The sequence below is a fragment of the Etheostoma spectabile genome, chromosome 9, assembly GCF_008692095.1.
Source record: "Etheostoma spectabile isolate EspeVRDwgs_2016 chromosome 9, UIUC_Espe_1.0, whole genome shotgun sequence".
NCBI lineage: Eukaryota > Metazoa > Chordata > Actinopteri > Perciformes > Percidae > Etheostoma > Etheostoma spectabile.
Genome location: NC_045741.1, coordinates 15,777,081 through 15,800,539, shown reverse-complemented (window position 1 = coordinate 15,800,539; position 23,459 = coordinate 15,777,081). Strand labels below are relative to the sequence as shown.

Sequence of the window (23,459 nt, the reverse complement as noted above, 5' to 3'; positions counted from 1 at the left end):
TTCACCTCCCAGTGTGGAGGTCCTTCTGCCAAGCCCTCGGAGCCACCGTCAGCCTGTCTTCGGGTTACCACCCGCAGACCAACGGCAGACCGAGCGGCCAACCAGGACCTGGGATCGCCCTCCGGTGTGTGCGTACCGTACCCCATCCTCCTGAGTAGTTACCTTCCGTTGGGAGTATGCCCACAATCTCTGCCCAGTGCTGCCACTGGATCTCCCCCTTCCAGTGTGCTCTGGGATTTCAACCGCCACTCTCCCCGCCTTGGAAAAAGGAGTGGCGGTCCCATCGGTCCAAGCGCACCTTCGGCGGTGCCAACGGTGTGGCGGGAGGCCCTAGCCGCACTGCACCCTCAACAAACGCCTGGCCCGACCGTCACCGAGACTGCCCCCGCTTACCGTCCCGGCCAGAAGGTGTGGGTCTTCCTCCTAGACCTCCCGCTTCACACGTCATCCAGAAGCTCACGCCACGGTTCGTGTGCCCTACGTAGTCGAAGCAGTCCTGTCTCCCACCAACGTCACCTCAAACTCTCGTCCCACTTCAAGAGCCACCCCGTATTCCACGTGTCCCGGTCCAAACCGGTTCCACCGCTCCTGGAACGCTCTTGGATCCCACCAGCCAATCCTGGACCACACCCGCTGATGAGTTCTACAGGGCCCACCCGGACAAGCCTGGCGGCCCGCCTGGAGGCGTCCGTTGAGGAGGGGGTACTGTCATGGTGGGGTCCCGGCTGGTCGTGAGTCTGTCCCCCTTATTGTTTTTTCTCTTCTCTGAGTCTTGTTTATCCTGTCATCTTTGATTTGATTTTGCTTTGCTGTTTTGTTTTTGGTTTTCCTGCTCTCCGTCCGAAGCCAGCTGATCACACACACCTGCCTCCTGTCAACGCCCATCACAACATCAGCCCACCTGCCACCTTCACCCGCTCCCGCCATCCACACCTGCCGTCACATCATCTACTCCTGTTTATCTACCCCGGCTCTGCATCCGCTCTTCACTTGATCGTCAGATCAGCTATATGGGTGAACCTTCAGACCTACCCAGTCAGCCTTGTATATTTGTGTCTGTGGTTATCACTCTCCTTGGTTTCCTTTTTTCAGTTCATCTCGACCACCTGGCTTCGGACCCCCACCTGTCCTCCTCCCACGGCGTCTCCTCCTCATCATCCTGCCCCGCTCCTTGCACTGCTCCATCCTCCGTGTCTCTCCCCACGTGTCCTCGCCTCCTACTCGGCCCGTGCTCTCTGTTTCTTCCGTCCACACCTCTCCGGCTCGCCGCCCACCTGCTCCCGGCGTCGATCTCCCCACTCCCATTCCCTTTTCCTATAAATTTCTTCCCTGTGAGCCGTGCATTTGAGTTCCATCCTTCTGTCCCCCCTTGACAGATTGTCTCCAGGGTCTGACATTTCCAAGTTTTGGTGACTGACGTTGCTTCCTCTTGATCATTCCTGTGTTTTCTTTAACGGCACTATCTCTGTGCCAAACAGTGTCCAAACAAGATAATCAGAAACGGTATATCACTGAAACACCAGTGAAACGTTTATTCAACTTTCTCCTCCACACCCCCTCTCTGGGCTCTCAGTCACTCGCTTGTAGATAATTTCAACTGTAAAATTACAAATGTTATTGATGCCATTGCTCCCCACTAAGGTCAAAGTTGTCACTGGTAAAAAAGATCTCCCATGGAGAAATGTCCTACTGGTGAGAACAGAAAAGAGAGTGTTGAAAGCTGAACGAAGGTGGCAAAAACAAATCTCCTGGTCCATTATAACACCTATAAGAGAGACTTCGCATTTATAATTTGAATGAGGAATGCAGGTGGTCCTTTTTCTCTGATATTATCTCTAGAAACAATATAATTCACGTGCTTTGTTTGCTACTGTTGATAGGTTAACAACCCTCCAGTACCAGTGCAATCTGAACTTTTATCTACCAAGGTCTGCATGACTTTGCATCCTTCTTCAAAGACAAAATTCAGAATTTAGACAAACAGTCTGCTCCATATCAGTACGGATTTTGTTGTCACAGTGTTCAAGCAAAACTAGTTCCAATATGACAGAATTTCATATAATCAACCTAAAAACCTATATACATTATACAACATCTGAAATCCTCCTCCTGTTGCCTTGATTTCTACCAACGGTGTTTTTCAAAATGTTTTGACTTGTTTGGCTTCTGATCTTCTACAGATTTGTGAACACGTCTCTTCTTCTTTCAGGTATCTTTCCACAGCCCTGAAAACTGCAGTAATCAAGTCTCTATTAAAAAAGAACAACTAGACACATCAATAATGAGCAACTATAGGCCGATATCAAACCTTCCGTTTTTAAGTAAAATCCGTGAAAATGCGGATTTTCTACAACTTAGCCATTTCCTGTCACTAAACAACAGTTTTGATACCTTTCAGTCGGGTTTCCGACCACACCACAGCACTGAGACGGCTCTCGTCAAAGTTTTTAATGACATCCACCTTAACACAGATAGTGGCAAAATTTCAATCTTAGTATTACTTGATCTCAGTGCTGCATTTGACACGGTCGACCACGACATATTACTAAAGCCGATTGAAAACGGGGTAGGACTTTTCTGGCTCAGTACTAAACTGGTTTGAATCCTACTTACAAATAGGGATTACTTGTGTCAATAGGTAATTATATATCTGAGCATACAAATATGTTGTGTGGCGTTCCCTAAGGCTCTATTCTGGGGCCTCTTCTGTTTGACATCTACATGCCCCACTGGCCCAGATTATGGAGACAAACAAATAAGTTACCTAGTTATGCGGACACACACAAATTTACATAACCTTATCGCCAGGGGACTATAGTCCAATACAAAACTACTATGCATCGAACATCACGGCGGGACGTGCCAAACTTTCTGAAATTAATGAGGAAAAACTGGTGGTTGTTTTTGGAGCAAAAGAGGAACATAAAAGTCTGCGCTCAGCTTCAAAACAATGTTAAAACAACAGACACAGCCAGAATCTTGGTGTAGTCATGGACTCAGACCGGAATTTTAACAGCCCATTAAGACAATTACAAAGTCAGCCACTATCACCTTAGAATATATCAGGGTTAAAGGACTTATGTGTCAACGGATTTTGGAAAAACTGTCCATGCTTTCATCTCAGTAGACTTGACTACTGTAACGGGGTCTTTACAGGTCTCCCTAAAAAAATCAATCAGACAGCCGCAGCTGATTCAGAATGCTGTTGCTCGAGTCCTTACTAAACCAAGAGACTGGTCACATCACTCCAGTTCTGAAGCCTTTACACTGGCTTCCTGTGTCTCAAAGAATTGATTTCAAAGTACTCTTGCTAGTTTATAAATCACTTAACGGTTTAGGTCCAAATACATTTCTGATCTGCTACACACTATGAACCACCCAAACCTCTCGGGTCATCTGGGACAGGTCTACTTTCTGTCCCAGAGTCAACTAAACAGGGTGAAGCAGCTTTCAGTTTCTATGCTCCTCATATCGGGAATAAACTCCCAGAACCTGTAGATCCGCTGCTACTCTCAGTTCTTTTAAATCAAGGCTGAAGACCTTTCTTTTGATGCTGGCCTTTCTTAAATGACTGCTCATTTCTTTAAATTTCTTATGCTGCACTGTAACTTTTATTCTTGTGTTTATGTTCTATTTGTTTTTAACTGTCTATTCATGTGTTTTACCGGTTTTTAATGCTTATGATTTTTAACTGTTTTTACTTGTGTTTATCTGTTTCCTGATTTGTTAAGCACTTTGAATTTGCCCTGTTGCTGAAATGTGCTTACAAATAAAGGCCTTGCCTTGCCTTGCCTTGTGGCAAACTTAGACGAGACTTTTTATGGATATCTTTGAGAAATGGCTTTCTTCCTGACACTCTTCCATGAAGGCCAGATTGCTGCAGTGTACGCACTGATTGTTGTCCTATGGACAGACTTTCCCACCTCAGCTGTAGTTCTCTGCAGTTCATCCAGAGTGATCATGGGCCTCTTGGCTGCATCTCTGATCAGTCTTCTCCTTGTCTGAGCTGAAAGTTTACAGGACGCCAGGTCTTGTAGATTTTCAGTGGTCTGATACTCCTTCCTTTCAAAATGATCGCTTGCACATTGCTCCTTGGATGTTTAGCTTGGGAAATTTTTTTGTATCCAAATCTGGTTTTAAACTTCTCCACAACTATTACGGACCTGCCTGGTGTGTTTCCTTGGTCTTCAGATGCTCTCTGCGCTTTCAACAGAACCCTGAGACTACACAGGCAGGTGCATTTATACAGAGACTTGATCACACACACAGGTAGATTCTATCTATCACCATCAGTCATTTAGGACAACATTGGATCATTCAAGATCCTCGCTGAACTACTGGAGTGAGTTTGCTGCACTGAAAGTAAAGGGGCCGAATAATTTTGCACGCACCACTTTTCATTTTTTTATTTGCTAAAAGTTTAAAATATCCAATAGTTCGTTCCACTTCACAATTGTGTCCCACTTGTTGGTGATTCTTCACAAAAAATAAAAATTTTATATCTTTATGTTTGAAGCCTGAAATGTGTCAAAAGGTTGAAAAGTTCAAGGGGGCCGAATACTTACGCAAGGCACTGTGCATGGGTTATTGCACTGTTACTGTCTGTAGTAATGGTAGTAAAACAACAAAAACAAAAATGCTATGTAAACCTCTGTTAACGCACTAACCCTCCTGATACCTGATAGATACCTGATACTTAAGGGGTAGATAATGGTGAATTTGCACTACAAATAGCAATGTGCTTTACAGCTTTGATGTGTGCTCAGTTCTAGTACCTTTTTTGGGGGGGATATTAAATGAGTAAATAAAAAAATATAAATAAGTTATTCATGCAGTGTGCGTGCTTATTTCAGCCCTCATATCAGTTGCATCTGCAGTCTTCTCTTAGTAAAGCCCCAACAGGCTCACTAATTTAAGGTGGGCTGACCTTTAAGGTGGACCAGCTATTCTAATTTTAGTGACAAGCCGCTCCTTTTTGCTTTGGTGATCTCTCTCACGTGACAATCAACAACAGCTAAAATCTATGCACTCTATGCATCTTACCATCAAGTTAACATGCTAAATTACACCTGCTAAACGTCAGTATGTCAGCATTTAGCTTAACGCGCCACTGTGCCTAAGTACAGCCCCACAGAGGGGCTAGCATGGCTGTTATGCGGTTTAAAAAATTTCAAGTTGTTTCATGTACCCTGGAAATCCAGCGAGAGCCCAATTTGAATTTGCTCAGCGAGTTACTCTAACATTGAGTAATGCTGTTTGTTAACTATACCCTTGTAGCCGAGCTGCATTAATCACATCAGTGTATCTGTTATACAGGTGAGCTAAACAGATGACAACAGGTTAATCTACCAGTTAGCTCCGCTGGTAGCTAAAAGTTTGGGGCTCTGGATATGTCGCCCCGTGTGTTGTTGTGATTGGTCGTAGCGTTATCCAATTGCGGGCAGTGAGATTTTCAAATGCAAGCTTGGTGCCGCCCCTCAAGATGGGCGACTTTCATTACTCAATGCCAGACCTTTAATCTTTAAGATTTGGGTCTGGATTTCAAGGCTATCTTCCATGCAGTGGCACAGCACAAAATCTTGGGCCTTGTAGAATGGCATTGTCAATGGGCCCCTCCCTACATCCACAGCTGATCATTCTAGAAGTAATTTGGGCCCTCCTCACATGAGGGAAGTTTGAAAAGTGTATAGGCTATAGACATTGGTCAGTTAAGGTTTACCAAAACTATCATTTAATGTGTACCTTGAAATTTACAAGTATGTAAAAATTGAAGATTTTTTTAACCGTTTAGACCAAGTTACTGCTAAGAGCTACAACAGGAAACTGCTAAAACCCTCAGTGCTGAACAGGGAAACCGCAGTTGTCAGCTGATTCTTTTTTTCCGTGTCACGTCAAACAAGTACATTTCTGCACTGAACTGCATTTGCTTTCAAAAGATTCACGGTAAATTAATGTATTCCCTTATGAACACTGTCATTGAATGTACCTTAATAGAAGGGCCCCACGTAATCTGAGGATGCAGATTGTTTCGCAGATTTAAAAAAACAAATTAAATTAAAATCATGTTAACACATCTCCACCACAAGCAGAAAACAGAAATCTACTAAATTTGCTAAATGCTGCATGTGTGAAAGATTTACTGAAGGCTATTGATTCAATGCAGGAGTCTTTAACTGTGAGAGATTGCATTTTTAAGATTTTAAGACTTTTCTGAGAGATTTTGGTCAAATTGAATTTGTGGCTTCATAGAAAAATGTGCTAATTGTGACTGCTTGTTGCCTTATGTGTTTTAATATGGTGAATATCTCTCTTACTTTATTTCTATTTGATGTTTTTTCCATCTTTCTGTCATTCCCCCCAAATTGTGTCTTCAAATTTGTTTGGACTCAGCACCTAGATTTGAAAGACCTGTGTGCGCAGGGGCGTTTCTAGGAATTGCGGACGTTCGGGGCCCATTTAAACAAACCCATTTAGACCCATTTAAACAAACTGAATGTAATGCATGCAGAGCAGATCACAAAAACGTCAAAATTAAAGAAAATGTTGAGCATTAAACACTTAATTTTGTGCATTCTGGTGAATGTTTATGCACCTATTTCTACCTTTTTCTGCATCCATACATGCCCCATGTGCTCACTGCACTCGACAGTCACTACAAACCAGTTCATTGCAAGTCATGTCACCACGTATCATGTCCCAGTGCTATTATCACTACAAACAGGACCCACAGTAACATGCCTAGCCTCTACCACAAGATGGTTACAAGCTCCACTTAAAAGGAAACAATCAGCATGAGCGCGTCCATTATGATGACCCTGAAGCTGCACGGACTACGAAAGCTGCGCTGATCATCTCCATTTTTACAGAGAGAGTGGTAACAAAGCGATGGACATATTTGCTTCAGAGCTCTGTGTGTTTGAGCCTGAACCATAGACTGTAAACGTCACTGGAATTTAAAACATAATGTAGCAATATTATTGCGCACTTAAACTTTGTATTGCCCGGGCCTACATTTAAAATTACATTCGGGCCTACTGTCAAAACATTCGGGCTGAAGCCATGGAGAAATGAACTGTCAACGCCGATGTGTGTGCGTGTGTGTTTTGCACTCTAATTTCCTTCCAAATCGTCCATCAAGAAGCCATTCAAGATTTTATCAATCAACCAATCAAGTCTAAAGCATGGAGGCTGTGAGGTTCAGTACACACCACAATATAAAAGTATCTAATTGATGAAAAGAATGCTGTTTTTCTATTCTATTGTGTAATGGGGTTAAATCAAATAAGTTTGTCCCCCTGGGAGCATGTAAGGGCAGTGGTACAACACTTGTATGTAGCACAGTATGAACCTGACGTTTAATCTAATTCACAAAAGTGAAGTTTTCTTTGTTACGCATTTCAGTTTTTTAATGTATTTGTAACTGTGTCAGTTTAGTCAATGGGATGAAAACAGTTTGACAGAGCTGACAAGAAACTGTCAATAGTGTCGCATCTGCTTGTCTAAATCAGGAAATCCTATTTAACTTCCTGTCAACATACACACACACACACACACACACACACACACACACACATACAGCATAAACGGAGAAGTCAAAAAGCAAGTCCACAGTTACAGGAACAAATGATCGAGATGAGGACTTCTGACGTACATATGTAAAAGGTAACAGTAACTAATTACTTCAATGACACATAATGTGGTTCTGTAGATCTAAATTCTGTAAATGTAAAGCTCTTATTCAGAAGCTACGCAGTTGTTCTTCAACTATTTCAAGAAGGGGTCGCTGAGATAATTCATGCTTACATTTTGTTTCTGTGAATGTTTTGCCAAGATAAAGTAATCAGATCAGTATTGTTGTCGAAGTAAACATAGTATTTGAAAACCAATTGTGGAAATGTGAAACACTATTATGTATTATTACAAAGTTGTTTAACATTCTGTCTTCCTGATTCCGCTACAACAGGACATGGTGAGCAGTGACGTCTGATGTAACAGGAATCCCCACAAATCAATATTTGACATTTCAAACATAATTCAGAGTCATAGTGGGAATCCTCCATATGTGTGATATCACACAAACTTTAGTTTATACAGAGTTCTATACTTAACATGACATACTGTTACCATTATGATATATTCCACAACAGAAACCGTCTGAGGTTGCGTCTTAGCTGTGTGAATGGGAGGCTTGTGTGTTTTTTTTTAGGCTTGCTTGTAAAGGAACACTCTGAATAACTTTTCTCTACCTCAATAACTGCCGACATGCCTGTGACTATACATGCAACTAATACTACGTGAATTTGTATCAGTTCAGCAAACCTGTTGTAGCTAAATGATGAATAAATGAATCACTAAATTATAATATTTGTTCAATATATTTGGCAGGGGTGGACTGTAAAGTACATTTCCTTACATGTACTGTAAGTATAATTTTTAGGGGCTTGTACTTCCATTTTATGCTACTTTATGCCTATAGTCCACCACCATTCAGAAGGAAAATGTGTTCTGTACATTTTTATTGCACTAGTTCCACTGCAGGTATTGTTCATTTTGTAAGATTTTTCTTAAAATCCTCAGATTTCAAAATTTGCATTGTTACTTTATTATCCTATATTATCCTATTATCCCTTTTGCTTAAAAGATCACAATACTTTCCCCATCACTGACATTTGGAAACGAAAAATATTTGATTTTGCATTCAGCTTTTCCATCGTATATATTTGCTTCTCTAAAATAAATAAATTAAATTGTTAAATTGCTGTTAACAATTGCTTGTTATTATGCTTATTATGAGAGTGCAGAATATAATATGTTGCTGTGAGCTGTATTTACCACTTCTTCCTTCTCACTCAGACTCTCCCTCTATGCTCACCCTTAGTCCGATTGGTCAAGTGTGCTGCTAACTTCTAACACAAATTACATTACCGTCTACAAAATACCCCCGCGACTCAAATCCATACTTCAGCATTAACTGTAAAGCCACTAAGCCTGTTTGGAAATGAACACCTCTGCTGAAGTGGTAAATTTGTTGAGGATAGGCAAGACAGCACCGCCGTCATCAAAAGCTGACTGGGGTGACATCAACATGGAATATCGTTGACAAAAAAGACAACACTAAAATCTAATTAAAGATAAACTCTATTTGCATTGACTTCCACCCTTTTGTTTCTCTCTCTCTCACAGTCCGGAGCAGAATCCGTAAATTCTGTCAGGTAAATGTGGCGGCACAATGTTTTTTCTCTGAAGTAGGAGTACACAATAGGTCAGTAGTGGGCTATGTAGTGTATTCCAAACAAGCACATTTTGAATGGGCACTGTACTAGTCTAATTAAAAGTCTGTTGATTTGGTCCTCAGAAGTATCCATGGATCTCAGTGAGGAGGAGTCGGCCCCTCTGGTGATCAGAGACCGGGGAGGCAGCCAGAGGTCTAGTTCTAGCACTGGTCCCACTTTACAAGTACACCTCTACTTCTTCCCAGCCACAAAAGACGCAACAACAATACACATTTCATCTGGCCAAATCTCTGCCGAAAATGTCTGCATCCATGCCAGCAAAACATGTGGTAAGATTTCACTGACAAATCATGGGTCCACATGAAGGCATCATCTCATTTTAGGCTAAAATACACGCCCTACTTTTCATGAGCTGAATTCAAAGATCCAAGACTTTTCTATGTACACTAAAGGCTTATTTCTCTCACATTTTGATCACAAATCTGTCTGTGTATACTGCATCCCATTTGTACCCATTGTCACAATATAGCACACACTGTTTTTCTTCTGAATTTAAACAGGCAGGGTGACTTAATCTCAAAGTTTTATTTACCAAAATAAAAGAAATCCAAATCTATCCATATTAACTTTAATTATGTTTACATCCACCCAGACTTTTTCTATGTGCACAAAAGGCTTATTTCTCTCACATATTGATCACACATCTGTCTAAATCTGTGTTAGTGAGCATTTCTCCTTTGTCGAGATAATCCATCCACCTTACAGGTGGCGTATCAAGATGCTGATTAGACTGCATGATCATTGCACAGGTGTGCCTTAGGCTGGCCACAATAAAAAGCCACTCTAAAATGTGTTCTCTCTCTCTCTCTGTCTTTCTTGTTGCATTTTTAATTATTTTTTTCAGTATATTAAGTGTTTCTCCTGTATTTATTCTTACAAGTGTGCAAAAGGTTAACTGCTGAGAAAATCATTATGGCATTGCCTGGTCTATACAATGATATATGTGATTTCTTTCACCAGGAATCTTACCTGTGTACCAAAGTCTTTTTGGTTTGGCATCTGCCGATTTGTCATTTTGGTATCCTCCATCGCACATGTTCAACACAGAAGAAAACTTACAAGTCCATTTTAGAGTCAGGTAGGTGAAAAATAACAGCAGAATCATACATTCACGCATTTACTTAAAACATTAGTGTACATTACGGTATGTTAAGATTTTTTTTACTTTTTTTACTTTCTTTATTATTTTTTTTAAAGAATTTTGTCACCAACTTTTCACATTCAAACCTGCATAATGTATTTTAAAAAAAGTGCACATGCACATTTTTAGAAGTTAATTTAGTGGTTTGTTATGTTATAATGCTAAGCTGAATAATTGACTTTTGGTGTGCAGATTTTTCTTTGGAAACTGGTTTGGACAAGGACCAAGAACATCATACCGCTACAGTTTGACTAGAGATAGAATCAGTCCAGTCCTTGACTACAATGTCATATATTATCTCTTCAGTCAGGTAAAGTTTAATACATTTGAAGTTATTTATTGACTCACTGAGATTCATGGTATTTTTTATTATAGTTTAGTTCAATTAATATTTATTTTAAGAACATTTGTGGATAGCATCAATATTCTTCTAGTATTCTTAATTTAATTAACAAGGTGGTTTGATAAATCTATCCCATTATATTTGAAGCACTGGCATAATGTGCAAGACATCCTGACCTGCTATTCAAAACAAAGAATGATCAGGTTTAGGGAGGAAGTAAAAAAAAAAAAAACATTCTTAATATCTCAAAAATATATGTTTCTTCAAAAAAGCATCAAAAGTGTCACATTGGAAAATTGTTGCAAACACTGACCATATTTTAAAGGCTATGTTTATCACGGATTTCTTTTGACACATAGTTGCGCAGTGACTTTATTGGTAGTGAGGCAGGAGTGTGTCCACCTTTGAGTGCCCAAGAAGAATGCCTCGGCCTTGCAGTGCTGGACTTGTGGAGAATGGCGAAAGAGCGTCATCAGAGTGTAAGAGAGCTCTGCAGGACTGTCAGGTATTTACATTTGGATGAGTTTTGTTTTAGTTAAAGTTCAAACAACCAAGAAGTTTGCGGAATTACCTTTTTTCTCTTTCAGAAATATGACTTTGTTGTTGTAGTTTGCAGTCATTACAACATCATTATACTCTTCATCTTTCAGCTACAAATCATGCCTTCCTGAATCACATCGCCATGACATTGAGAAACGAAACCGTCTGGATCGTTATCGAATCCGAAACACCCTCAAGCGTTTCTTGAAGAAGCTTGGCAGCTGCTCAGTAGATGAGTGCAGCTTGAAGATCAAGTACCTGATTGAACTGACTGCCATCGAGCCCTCTCTGGGAAGCGAAACCTTCCAAGTGAATCCTTCCTCATCCCACTCCAAGTCAACTTTCTCTTTTGTGCGGGTCACTGGGGAAACTGGAATTGAAACCAGTGGAAGTTGGCTTCCTGATGGTTCCCTGGTAAGAACAGGTTTAACTTGCGATAGGGTGGGAATGCAGCATGGTTAGTCTTTTATTCCACCAGGTGACCTGCCTGAGACCCTGTTTTAACTTGAATCTGCTTGGCCCTGCTTTATTCTTTGCTTTGTTATCTCTATGTGGAAAGTACTTTTTATTGAAATGTTTTCTCATGGTACCTGTTACAATGTTAACAATCTCGGGGAAATCTGTTTTGGCAAACCCAATGTTTGTGTTTTACTTGCAATCTGCGTTGCTCAGTTATATGATGTATTGCCCACCTCGAGTTAGGAAATGTTGAATCAGCCTCTTCTCTTTTTTTAGGAGTGGCAAACCTTCTGTGATTTCAAAGAAATTATTGACATCAGTACAAAGAGGGTATGCCATGAGCATGTCCCCCAAGACAGCAGGATGGTGACCATAACTCGTAAAGATGATAGATGCTTGGTAAGGGACATATTTAACATTCAACACTTCCCCCATCCTTATTCTCTGTTTTGATTTAAAGTAAAAGATGAAGTCTATTTATTCTTGATTCGCGAAACAGGAAGCCAACTTCCAAAGTCTCAAGGAAGCACTTTCATTTGTGTCTCTTGTTGATGGCTACTTCAGACTGACCACAGATTCTAGCCACTACTTCTGTCAAGACACTGCTCCTCCAAGTATTCTGGAGGGGATCAAAAACCATTGTCACGGCCCAATCACGTGAGTGATTTAAATGAAAACTGAATTCAATGCCACCATTCACACGCACCTGGGTCAGATATTTCTTTCATATCTTGTCTTATCAGATCAGAGTTTGCAGTCAACAAGTTGAAAAAGTCAAGATTTAAAGGCGGAACCTTCCTTCTCCGGCAGAGTCCCAAGAACTATGACAAATTCTTCCTCACTGTTTGTGTTCAGGTAAAGGTTCCTGTTGAAACACAGTAATACACACATAAAAAGACTGATTTAGGATTTAGTCTAAGGAGTTGTTTACTAGTTATTATTTCCTAGTAGGTCTGAACACGTTTTTATGTGGAATAGCCCTGATGACCAAAAAAGCTGTTCTTATGCTCTTTAATTATTCAATATGTGACAAGCTTAGCACAGTAACATTAATTTAAAAGGTTGTAGTTGCAAGCACAGTTTTTTGGAAATCACAAGTCTTAGTCCGTGGCATAAAATGTTATCTCTACGCAGATGATGTACTTGTTTTTCTAAACATTGTTTCTGAATAACACAAAGTTGTGAAAGTTTCTGCCAGTGTGTGCAAATGTTGATACCTCGTTACAAGAACCTCTTCAGAGGTGTTTTGTTTAACATTTATATTTCTGCAGACTCCACTTGGACTTGACTATAAAGACTGTCTCATTATTAAGAATGAGCACTACAGTCTTCTTGGTGTCAATAAATCCTTTTCCAGCTTGAGAGAGCTCACTAGCTATTACCAACACAACAAGCTGCTAATGGCTGAAGTACCTGTCAAGTTAGCCCGCTGCTGTCCACCCCGACCCAAAGGTGTGTTTCACAAGCCACAGATATGATAATATTTCCAAATATACACTACCATGCATATTGATTTGTATTTGTTTCAACATATGAGCCTTTAGTTTTCTTTTTTTATTATCATCTATGTGCAAAACTTAGCTCACATGCATCACATGGTTAGTAATTTTATCAAAATGTATGATGTTCCAAACTATGGTAACTATTTCCACTTATTTGTGTGTTATCATATCTTGGTTATAACCACATGCTGTATCCACGTTTTGAGAAACCTAAATATATATTCTAGCTATTTTGAAAGACTAGTATACTGTGTCGCAATAGGATGCATGTGAATTAACATATATCTCTCATCATTAGCATGTACCAACTCAGCAACTCAATGTCCTGCTTGAAGTGAGATGTGTGTCTTCATATTTGCATCTTTTTACATACTCTTTAATGACTAATATGTTTTCTGCTGCTCCTACAGAGCTCACAAATTTAATTATCATTCGCAATAGCAGCTCTCCAGAAGCTCAGGGCTCTCCGACACCTGAACGAAACAAATTCAGTCACATCCAGTTCCACATGATCAAATATGAAGACCTTAAATGGGTGAGTGTGCACACATTACTGCACCTGATACCTGATACAGGCCTTTAACGATAGTACCAATCAATATTAGTCTTCTTCTACTGTTTTGCAATCAATAATATTTTTACCTTTTCTAGTTCCTCTATTACACTTTTACCATTGTTGCTCCAACCAAACTTCTACCACTATAACAACTACTGTTGTGCAACAAATTCCACAGTACTTTGATTCTGTAGTCAACTTTATGAAAGGTACTTTATTTTTAATAATGGAGGCAACTTGAATAGTTTTTGTATGTGATTTTTCTGTCAGGATGTGAGCCTTGGACAGGGATCCTTTACTCGAATTTTCAAAGGCTACAAAACAGACATTCGCGATGGGGAGAAACATGTGACAAACGTTTTCCTGAAAGAGCTTGATGTTGTTCATAAGAACTACTGGGAGGTGGGTTTTTTCATATTACAATACACTGTAATGTAAAGTTTTTTGTGGATTACTCATATAGATACAGTATATAAAACATTTTGACATCATACACATGCTGTTTCTTTCCTTCTCTCAGTCATTCTTTGAAGCTGCCAGCTTGATGAGCCAGATTTCACACAAACACCTCCTTCTTGTATATGGTGTTAGTGTTCATGGAGTTAAAAGTAAGTTCAAACCAAACTGCAGGTTCTTACAGACTATTTCTTTGTTTGCAACAGTTTAATGATTGTTGTCCTATCAGCATAAATGTGGTTTGTGTTTTTTAGATGTGTTAATGTAGGTACAAGGCGAGAAACAGTACAGGGTTCAGTTACAAAGCACATTTTGTTTATTGTTTATGAAGGATCCCTATTAGTCTTCACTGTAGTGAAGGCTGTTTTAACATATCACAACTGGTAGTGGAAGTACAATGGTTGTGCATTGGTTCTGGGCAGAGGCAGGGTAAAGCCATAACCTAAGGCCAGTCTATATAACCATGTCTGTCACTGGCAGGTAAAAGCTGTGAACAGAGACTGTATTTGCAGGCTCTGTTCCTCTAAAATTCTGCACATTTGCAAACAACAAAAACTGAATAAATAGAGACCTTAAATCATTCTCTTCATATTGAGCAAAATAACTATCTTCACATGATATCCTCATTTGACCCAACTCAGTCCCGTGTTTGCGGGTGAGCATTTCTGACTATGTGTTTGTTTGAAGTACAGCTGTTGAAACAAACCTTGCTGTGCCTTACAGATATCATGGTGCAGGAGTTTGTCGAGTACGGGGCCCTCGACCTTTACTTACAGAGAGGGAGATCTGTGTCAGTGAGCTGGAAACTTGACGTAGCCAAACAACTCGCATCTGCCCTCAACTTTCTGGTAAGAAACTTACAGCATTACTACCAGATCTTACAAAAGTAAAGGCAAAACCCCCAGTATACAGCAGGATTGGCCATTTAAATTGGATCAATGCTACACACTATAACGAGTCACCATTAACATGTAACTGTACTGTAGGAAGAAAAGAACATCATTCATGGAAACATCTGCGCCAAAAATCTGCTGCTGGCCAGAGAGGGTGACCCATCGCAAGGCAGCTCTCCTTTTATCAAGCTGAGTGACCCGGGCATCAGTGTGGCCATGCTGGCCAAGGATGGTAAATCAATGAGGGTTTCCCAATACCCCTGTAACCATTTACGACACCATCCGGTCCATTTCTAGTGCATACACTGTGTATAACAGTCAGGAGAGAAAATGTGAACATGCTTTCCGTTTCCTGTAACCACATATGCATTCAGAATGTTAATTTCAAACAATACTATACAACAGAAATGAAATAATTGTGTAACACCCAAGTAAGTGTGACAAATTTAAATTGTGCATCATTTATGCGTTTGTGAATATGCATTTCTGCATGTGGTTGTTTAGTGATCCTTGACAGGATCCCCTGGGTGGCCCCTGAGGTGCTGGAGTCCCCAGACAATCTGACTCTAGAGTGTGATAAGTGGAGCTTTGGTGCCACCCTGTGGGAAATCTTCAACAGTGGAGAACCTCCGCTGCGAGGCTGGGACTTGGACCAGGTACTTCCACTTAAATGAAGTGACAGGGTAACAGGTTATTTACGTACTTCCATTAAACAATTGACAAGTGACTTTAAAGGAGAATTCTGGTCGATTTTAACACGTAGCTCTTTTTGGAGCATTGTCAGTAGCGAAAAAAACCAGAACAATCTGGTTGCCTGCACCTTGTCATTGCACAACTTTCATGCATTTTGTTTACATCTACTGCAGTCAGATTCACTGTGTTTACTCAGAAGGAATCACTTTACATGAGTAGGCACTTGTAATGGCATTTTGTACGTGTGAAGTGGCTAAAAACATGTTTAAAACTGACCATTGCTCTGCGCCTTGGGTGCAAACTGTAGCAGGAGGATAACACGGTGTAGGCAGCACCTTTTTTGTTTTTTCTCTCTACTGAAGAACTCCAAATTAACAAACAGAGCTACATGTTAAATTTGAATCATCATTTTAACTACTAGTATAGAAAAGAAACCTGTATTGAATGTCTTAAGTGCCAATGGGATCAAACCTGAGTGAAATATAAAAATGTCAAACATACAGTTTATTATCTAGGCGTTCCAGCAAACATACAGCGAATGATGTGAGGTACTGATGTGTTTTCTGTAGAAGCGGCAGCTTTATGAGAGCTACTTGCAGCTGCCTCCCTCTCAGTGGACAGAGCTAGCTGATCTGATCAGTCATTGTATGGACTACCAGGCCGCCTTCAGACCGTCCTGTCGCAGTATCATTCGACAACTCAACAGTCTGATCACTTCAGGTAATCATTGCACTATTCAGCTGATAATGCATACGACCATTATAAATCACACATCTTATCAAATATCAAGTTTACTTGTCTTTCTTTAATTTTTTTTATTTAAACTAGAGAATTTACAAATTTACAGATTTTAAACTTTTCGGATCAGTGTTGATCTGTGGAAAAGAAATCTAATCCCAGCCCATCATTTGCACAAATAATAATCTTAAGTGCTTCTTTTGTCCTTCTGTTTGGTCATAAACATCTCTTTTCATTACAGAAAACCAAAAAGCCATTACCAATATACTTTTGTGTTTCATGGCAGACTATGTGATACTACATGCAGCTGAGCCCGTCACACAGAGCGTTGTGTGGCGAGCCATCAGCCCTGCACAACACGACCAGACATTATTTGAGGAGAGACACCTACGCTACATCCATCCTCTAGGGAAAGTAAGTCTGCAGCGCCAGAATAACTAGAGGACCACAATATTTATAATGCAGATCTTTTTGGGCCAATCAGTACAATGATCATGACCTTGTGTTTTAAGAAGATCTGATGACCTTGTCCAAGATATTGTGATTGGTCATTGTCTGTATCATGATGGAAAGACACTTTAAATTACATTGCCAATTTTGCATTTAAAAAATGTAAATGACACCCATTAACTACTGACCTTTCATCAAGAGGTCATTAATGGTTCACAAAACATTGATTGATGGACAAAGATGAATAAACATGACAGCAGACAGCATATTAACTAAAGCCACTATCTGTTCATATAATATGAAAAAGTAGTTTATGATAAGCTGTCTCTTTGCACAACAAGCCTCCTTTTTACCTTCAAAATGCCTCACAAAATGTCATCTATCATGTCCTGCGGTGGCAATGTGATGAAGTTTATAATTCTTTTGAATGTGAGCGACAACTGAATGACTCCAAACTTTTCCAGGGAAACTTTGGCAGTGTGGAACTTTGCCGTTATGACCCGCTAGGTGATAACACCGGGGAACTGGTCGCTGTGAAAAAGCTGCAGCCCAACAAGCAGTCGACCCTGGAGGACTTCAAGAAGGAGGTCAAAACCCTCAGCGTTTTACACTGTGACTACATAGTCAAATACAGAGGAGTCTGCTACAGCACGGGTAATTAACAAGACTCACTGCAAACATAGCAAACAATGTACTAAAATAATCAGCTTCAGTAAAAAATACCAAAATTGTTAGACTGCTTAGTTTTAAAATTGATATTTTGTATTTAATCTCTTTTGTTTGAAAAAAGTCTAATAATAAACAAATAACTAATAAATAAACCTACTTGAATGATCAACTCTGTCAGTTGTATGTAAGGAGAATTTTGGCATTATTACATGCATAAAACTATCTCAGAACTTGAGTTTAATCTTGTAACTTAAAAGCTGAAACAATAAATAACAATAACAATAAATGTCTTATGTTTACGTCTAATGTCTTAAGAACTAAAACAGTTGTTGGTTGAACTTATTTTCTTCTTCCTTTATACCATTAGAGGATATGCATCCTCTGCATGATCCTGGGTTACATTTTAAATACATCGTTCTCTAGAGTGACTTACGGCTGATTCAAGGAATGAAATATGATTGGAAACTGGGGAAACTGGGTTTGGAAGCTTTTTTTCTCTGCTAAATAAATCTAAAGTTGAAGGTTTTCCTGTTTACAGGTCGCCTCAGTATGAGTTTGGTGATGGAGTACCTGCCCAACGGCAGCCTTATTGGCTACATGGAAGGTAACCGACATAAAGTCACCACCAGGCGGATGCTGCTTTTTGCTTCTCAGATCTGTAAGGTAAGAGTCAGATACATGAGTTATACTCGTGCAAGTGTTAGTCATCACAAAATGTAAAAGTAAGATATGTTTGAATGGATTGTGATTTGACAAAATCTTTCAGCTTCTACATTGATCATTCAAGTAGTGTGACTTTAAGTAATTTTCCTAAACAAACTATTGCCAATAAATGTCTCAATCATCAAAAAGAAGTGTTGTTTTAAAATCACATTAGTCCCTTACAAAGAAAAGTCTTCAAAGAAATCCTTCAGAAACATTTAAAGCTCATTCCTCCTGGAAAAACAAGTCAGTAATCCCTGGACTAAATGAAAGAAGCCGTTTTAACTGTGTAGACTACTTACTTTATGGTACAAATTTCCACAAAAAAATAAATAATAAAAAAACCAAATCAACCAAATCTGCATCAGGCAGGAAAAGCCTTCCCGGTGTGGTATGGTGAACGGCAGAGGACAGAACATAACCACTGCACAGTCGGAACCTGGATGAATTCTGGCCATGAGCCTATTTCTTATCTTGTGGCTCCATAGATCATTTTCACCACCTGTAAGACAGTACCAAAGATTAATTACACGGCATAAATTAAAAGTGGACAAGCTTTATTTCCTTTTCTTTTGTTTTGTTGTTTATAATTTTCTCAGGGGATGGAGTACCTGCAGACGCTGCGTTATGTGCACAGAGACCTCGCAGCCAGAAATATCCTTGTGGCCAGTGAGTCGCTGGTGAAAATCGCTGATTTTGGGCTGACCAAGGTCATTCCTTGTGACAAGGAGTACTACCGAGTCAGCCAGCCTGGAGAGAGCCCCATTTTCTGGTAGCTTTCCTTGTTTGAAAACTCAAGGCTACTCTTTAATCCATTGTGTTAAAGGTGCCCTGCCATACATATTTCATTACTTTGTGGTATTGTCTGAGGTTCCACCATGGACTCTATAACTCTATTTTGTGGGATAAAAATGCCTTGGTTACCTTGTTAGTGTGGTATAGAAAGCCTGCTGGAAGACTCAGCTCGATTTGTGCCAGTTCTCATTAATATTCAACAAGCTAAGCTGCTTGACTCTGATTGGTAACAGCTAGCCAATGAGAGCCTGGCTATCAGCATCCTTTACCCCGCACAACTGGGGGAGCTCATGAATAGTAATGAGCTCCGGCAACATGATGTCAGACTGACCAGCTTTTGTAACTGGAGTGATTTCTCCTCTTATTTCTTTTCAGTGGCTAGAGCTGACAGAGGAGGTAGCAGTTCATTTTCACATTCACAACATAAGACAAACACATATGGACCTAACATGTTTAAATCAAGTAAAACGGTTTTGTGTGGCAGAGCACTTTTAAAGCAAAAATGTGTAACTTTCTGCAGTTTGTCAACCGCTGTTGCAAAACAATGTCCACAGCAATGACAGCAGCATTGTAGGAGAGGATTGTGTAAAAGCTTTTTTTGATGTAGACATTGCAAAATGTTGCTAGCATTCCCCTGTTTCCAGTCTCTGCACAGAGCTAAGCTAAACAACTGTTCACTGTAATCTTATTTTAAAGTTTTTAGTTCCGGGAGGTTGACCTCTCTAATTGTTCATCTAATAACAGGTACGCCCCAGAGTCCATTACTGAGTCCAGATTCTCCCACAAGTCAGATGTCTGGAGTTTTGGAGTCGTTCTGCACGAGCTCTTCTGCTACTGCGACACCAACACCAACCCAAAAAGAGTAAGAAGGTTTACTATCGATAAATTCATGCATGGACGATATTTTAATACTATTAAATTGCCAAGAATGTTTTCATCAAACAGCAACACTACTTCGGTTTCCCTGTTTTATGTTTTGTTAATGTCACTTTTAGCTATGCATGCAGGAGATTGGACACAATGTGCAGAGTCCATCCATTTCAATGCATCTGGCAAATATTCTAAAGAATAACTGGAGGTTACCGGCTCCTCCAAACTGCCCGCCCAAGGTATGTTCACTCTATATGATTCAATAGTTTAAGGCAATAGCCTTTTTGGAAGACTCATCTTGTTAATAAAAAAAAATGATTTGCCACTTTTCTACATTCACATACCTAAAACTGTGCTGTGATGTTATAATTCCATTGACAAGATGATTGTGACCTAGGTATTAAATCAGTGACAATGTGCTCCTTAAAATTAAGACACTTCCCAAAACATCCTCTCTCCTTCTTTTGCAAGTATTTGTCTTTTTAGTTTATCATCGGCTATTGGATTGGAATGATAAGTTTGAAACCGGGGGTACACATCACAAATTACAGGCCTTTTTCACTACTTGCAAAATTCTCCAAAATACTACTAACAATGTTTTCAATACCAGACACATTTCTAGATAAATAAAAATAACTTTCTGACAGTGAATACAGATTCAGATCAAGCAGTTCAACATCACTGGTATGAGGAAATTAAAATGGCATACCATAGATCACAAACAGTATGCAGTTGTTTTTTTATAGATCTTAGAAAAGCCTTTGACATAATCAATCATAACGTATTAATCAATAAAGTGGAATGTATGGGAGTAGGGGGGTAGTTTTGCACCGGGGGAAAAGTATTCAGGAAAAATTTAAAAGAGCATTTTACTTGGAAATGTGCAAATTAAAAAGGTGGTTTGACAGAAACAAATTATCATTAAACTTAAGTAAAACTACAATCATGTTATTTGGTCATTTTAAAACAAATAATGTGTAAAGAACAACTTACTCCCTGGCAATTTCAAAATTTGTATTTAATAGAGATGGAGGATGTAATTTGAGGAGGTAAATTAAAATCATCCTAGTTATCATCATATTAAAAGGTTTTTGTATTTCTATATGTAGAGTGAAGCTGTGGAAGGGAGTGCAGTGCTAAAGCAATACCCAAGCATAACCCAGTTCAAAGAGCAGTACAAAAATATGGTTTCACAATTAAAAGGGAGGAAAAAGACCTTCTCACAGATTTATTTACAGTATTTATTTTCTATGGTGGATTTGCGCAAATGTAAGTTTTCTTTTCTTTTTTGATGTGTGGGTATAATGAAAACAAATATATGTAGCAAATTGTAAAGAATGTGTTAAGATAGAATGATATAAATATGAAGCTATGTAAAGATGAATAAATAGTGGGGAAGAAGATTAAATAAATGTATGCTTCTTCCTATTCTTTTTCAGGCATGTTAATTTAATATTGTTTGATTAAATTGTTATTCTTTTAGCTTTTATTGTATTATTTTTACATGTTAGAAATCATTTATTCATTCATTCATTTCTGGAAGAGGCGGACAATCTTCACAGCTGTGACCATGATAAATATTTTAAACATCTTATTTTGACTCGCCAAACTAGTCGCTGCAACTGTCATACTACAACGCAAAGAACAGCTCTTGCTCTGTCAACTAATGTATCTTTTATATATCATTTTAACACCAGGTGTACAATTTGATGAAGCAGTGCTGGGAGTACGACTTTGAGGAGCGGCCGTGTTTCTCAGACCTGGGAAACCAAATTGAAACCATCATGCAGGATGAGAGAGAGAGCCCTAAGGGCTGACAAGAAATTTTTGCAAATCGCAGTATGAAATTATGAAATTTACCAACTGAAATTCAGTTCACACAGGTCTCACGCACACACAACATCCACTTAAGCATTCACATGCTGACTTCTTACTGACCATCTCTTAGACGACATGTATGATTTTGATGGGTCTAAAGGGGTCAAAGGTCAAGGTATCATAGAAACTGAAAAAAGGTTAAAAGCTTTAGCCCAGCCTTTTATAATTTATTTTTAAATGCATTTTAAAAAACGTTTTTTTTGCATGTGATATTTTCCTTTTTGCATTTATATTTTGAATCATTTGTTGCATTTTGTAGTCTCATTTACATCCTTTACTGTGTTCAAAATAAAGCAATATTGCGGCAGCTGCTTTTGTACTGTGAGAGGTTATTGACAACGTTACATTCACAGAGTATCCTAGGGGATGTGGGAAGGAACAACGTTTAATAGCACTAGTATTTTTGTATACAACAAACACTTTATTTGTTCTCATACTGCCCATGGCTGCTGCACCTGTATTCACCCTCTCTGATTTCAGATTACAGTCATACACATTTATACATTCAAACGTGGGTTTTGACTTGCTTTTCTCACAATCCTGCGAGCTGTTCTGTCTGATATTTTTCTTGGTCTTCCAGATCTTGCTTTAACTTCCACTGTTCCTGATGACTGCAATATCTTAACCACATTCCAAAAAGAGGATATTGGCATATGAAAACGCTTTACTATCTTCTTATAGCTTTTCCTGCTTTGTGAGCGTCAACTATTTTCAGTTTGAGTTTTCTAGACAACTGCTTAGAAGAAGCCATGGTGCTGATTGTTGGGGCAAGGTCAGATGAGTTTGGGCATTTAAAACCTTAAGATTGACATCACTTGGTCTTTCCAGACGATGATTGAAAACAATCGATGACGCTGTCAGGTCTCAGCTTTCCAAAGGGGGCGGTGCATGCTATAAACTTTGCAGCGTGCCCAAACTTTTGCAGATGCCATTTTTTTGTGTAAATGATGGAAATAAAATCTAACTTTTTGTGACATGTAATACGAATGTCCAATCTGTCATTTGATGCCTTTTGGAGATTATTCCATCTTTTCTTGGCTTCTTTATGCACATCAATAAAAACAATTTCCTGGGGTGTCCAAACTTTTGAGCCCCACTGCAGTTAATGCTTACTTTCATTGAATTTGAAGCTACTTCAAAAGCCAGAGAACAATTACATTAGTCGCCTTTGGTTTGAAAGACCCTTAACACAGCTGTGCCAAACTGCATACCACACCACCCACAAAAACACTTGTTTTAAAGAAGCGGTAAGAAACAAACACTGAAGCAGCCAGTGGAATAGTGAGTAAACTGATTTTTTTCCTCCCAGATTCATGCACGCCAGCATCCCAGAGCAACAACCCATGCCTGTTTTGTAACATTAGTGCATGTCGCATGAGCCTCTGACATCGGCCTCATTTTCCATTTCTGTAACATTAACCCATCTGGTTATCTGCTGCAGCTGCAGTGTCTACCAAAGCGGCAGTAGCTTCTGGGACAGC

At 39.5% G+C, this 23,459-nt stretch overlaps 1 protein-coding gene across 3 annotated transcripts; it reads left to right on the top strand.

Annotated features, from left to right (window-relative positions):
• Nucleotides 1-7,536: 7,536 nt before the first annotated feature.
• Nucleotides 7,537-22,080, top strand: jak3 (Janus kinase 3 (a protein tyrosine kinase, leukocyte)). Of its 3 annotated transcripts, none has more exons than XM_032526360.1 (25): nucleotides 7,537-7,662; nucleotides 9,184-9,262; nucleotides 9,356-9,562; nucleotides 10,254-10,371; nucleotides 10,627-10,744; nucleotides 11,137-11,282; nucleotides 11,428-11,731; nucleotides 12,053-12,175; nucleotides 12,276-12,433; nucleotides 12,520-12,631; nucleotides 13,048-13,228; nucleotides 13,689-13,813; nucleotides 14,105-14,236; nucleotides 14,355-14,442; nucleotides 15,014-15,138; nucleotides 15,277-15,415; nucleotides 15,688-15,839; nucleotides 16,446-16,596; nucleotides 16,901-17,028; nucleotides 17,529-17,718; nucleotides 18,272-18,396; nucleotides 19,035-19,207; nucleotides 19,975-20,092; nucleotides 20,226-20,339; nucleotides 21,798-22,080. In XM_032526360.1, the coding sequence occupies exons 3-25, from the start codon at nucleotides 9,364-9,366 to the stop codon at nucleotides 21,915-21,917; spliced, it is 3,339 nt and encodes a 1,112-aa protein (XP_032382251.1). In that variant the 5' UTR covers nucleotides 7,537-7,662; nucleotides 9,184-9,262; nucleotides 9,356-9,363; the 3' UTR covers nucleotides 21,918-22,080. The 3 variants fall into 3 exon arrangements, with proteins under 3 accessions (XP_032382251.1, XP_032382252.1, XP_032382250.1); XM_032526361.1 differs by having other exon boundaries at nucleotides 7,546-7,662; nucleotides 9,184-9,212; XM_032526359.1 differs by lacking the exon at nucleotides 9,184-9,262 and having other exon boundaries at nucleotides 7,564-7,662.
• Nucleotides 22,081-23,459: the final 1,379 nt, after the last annotated feature.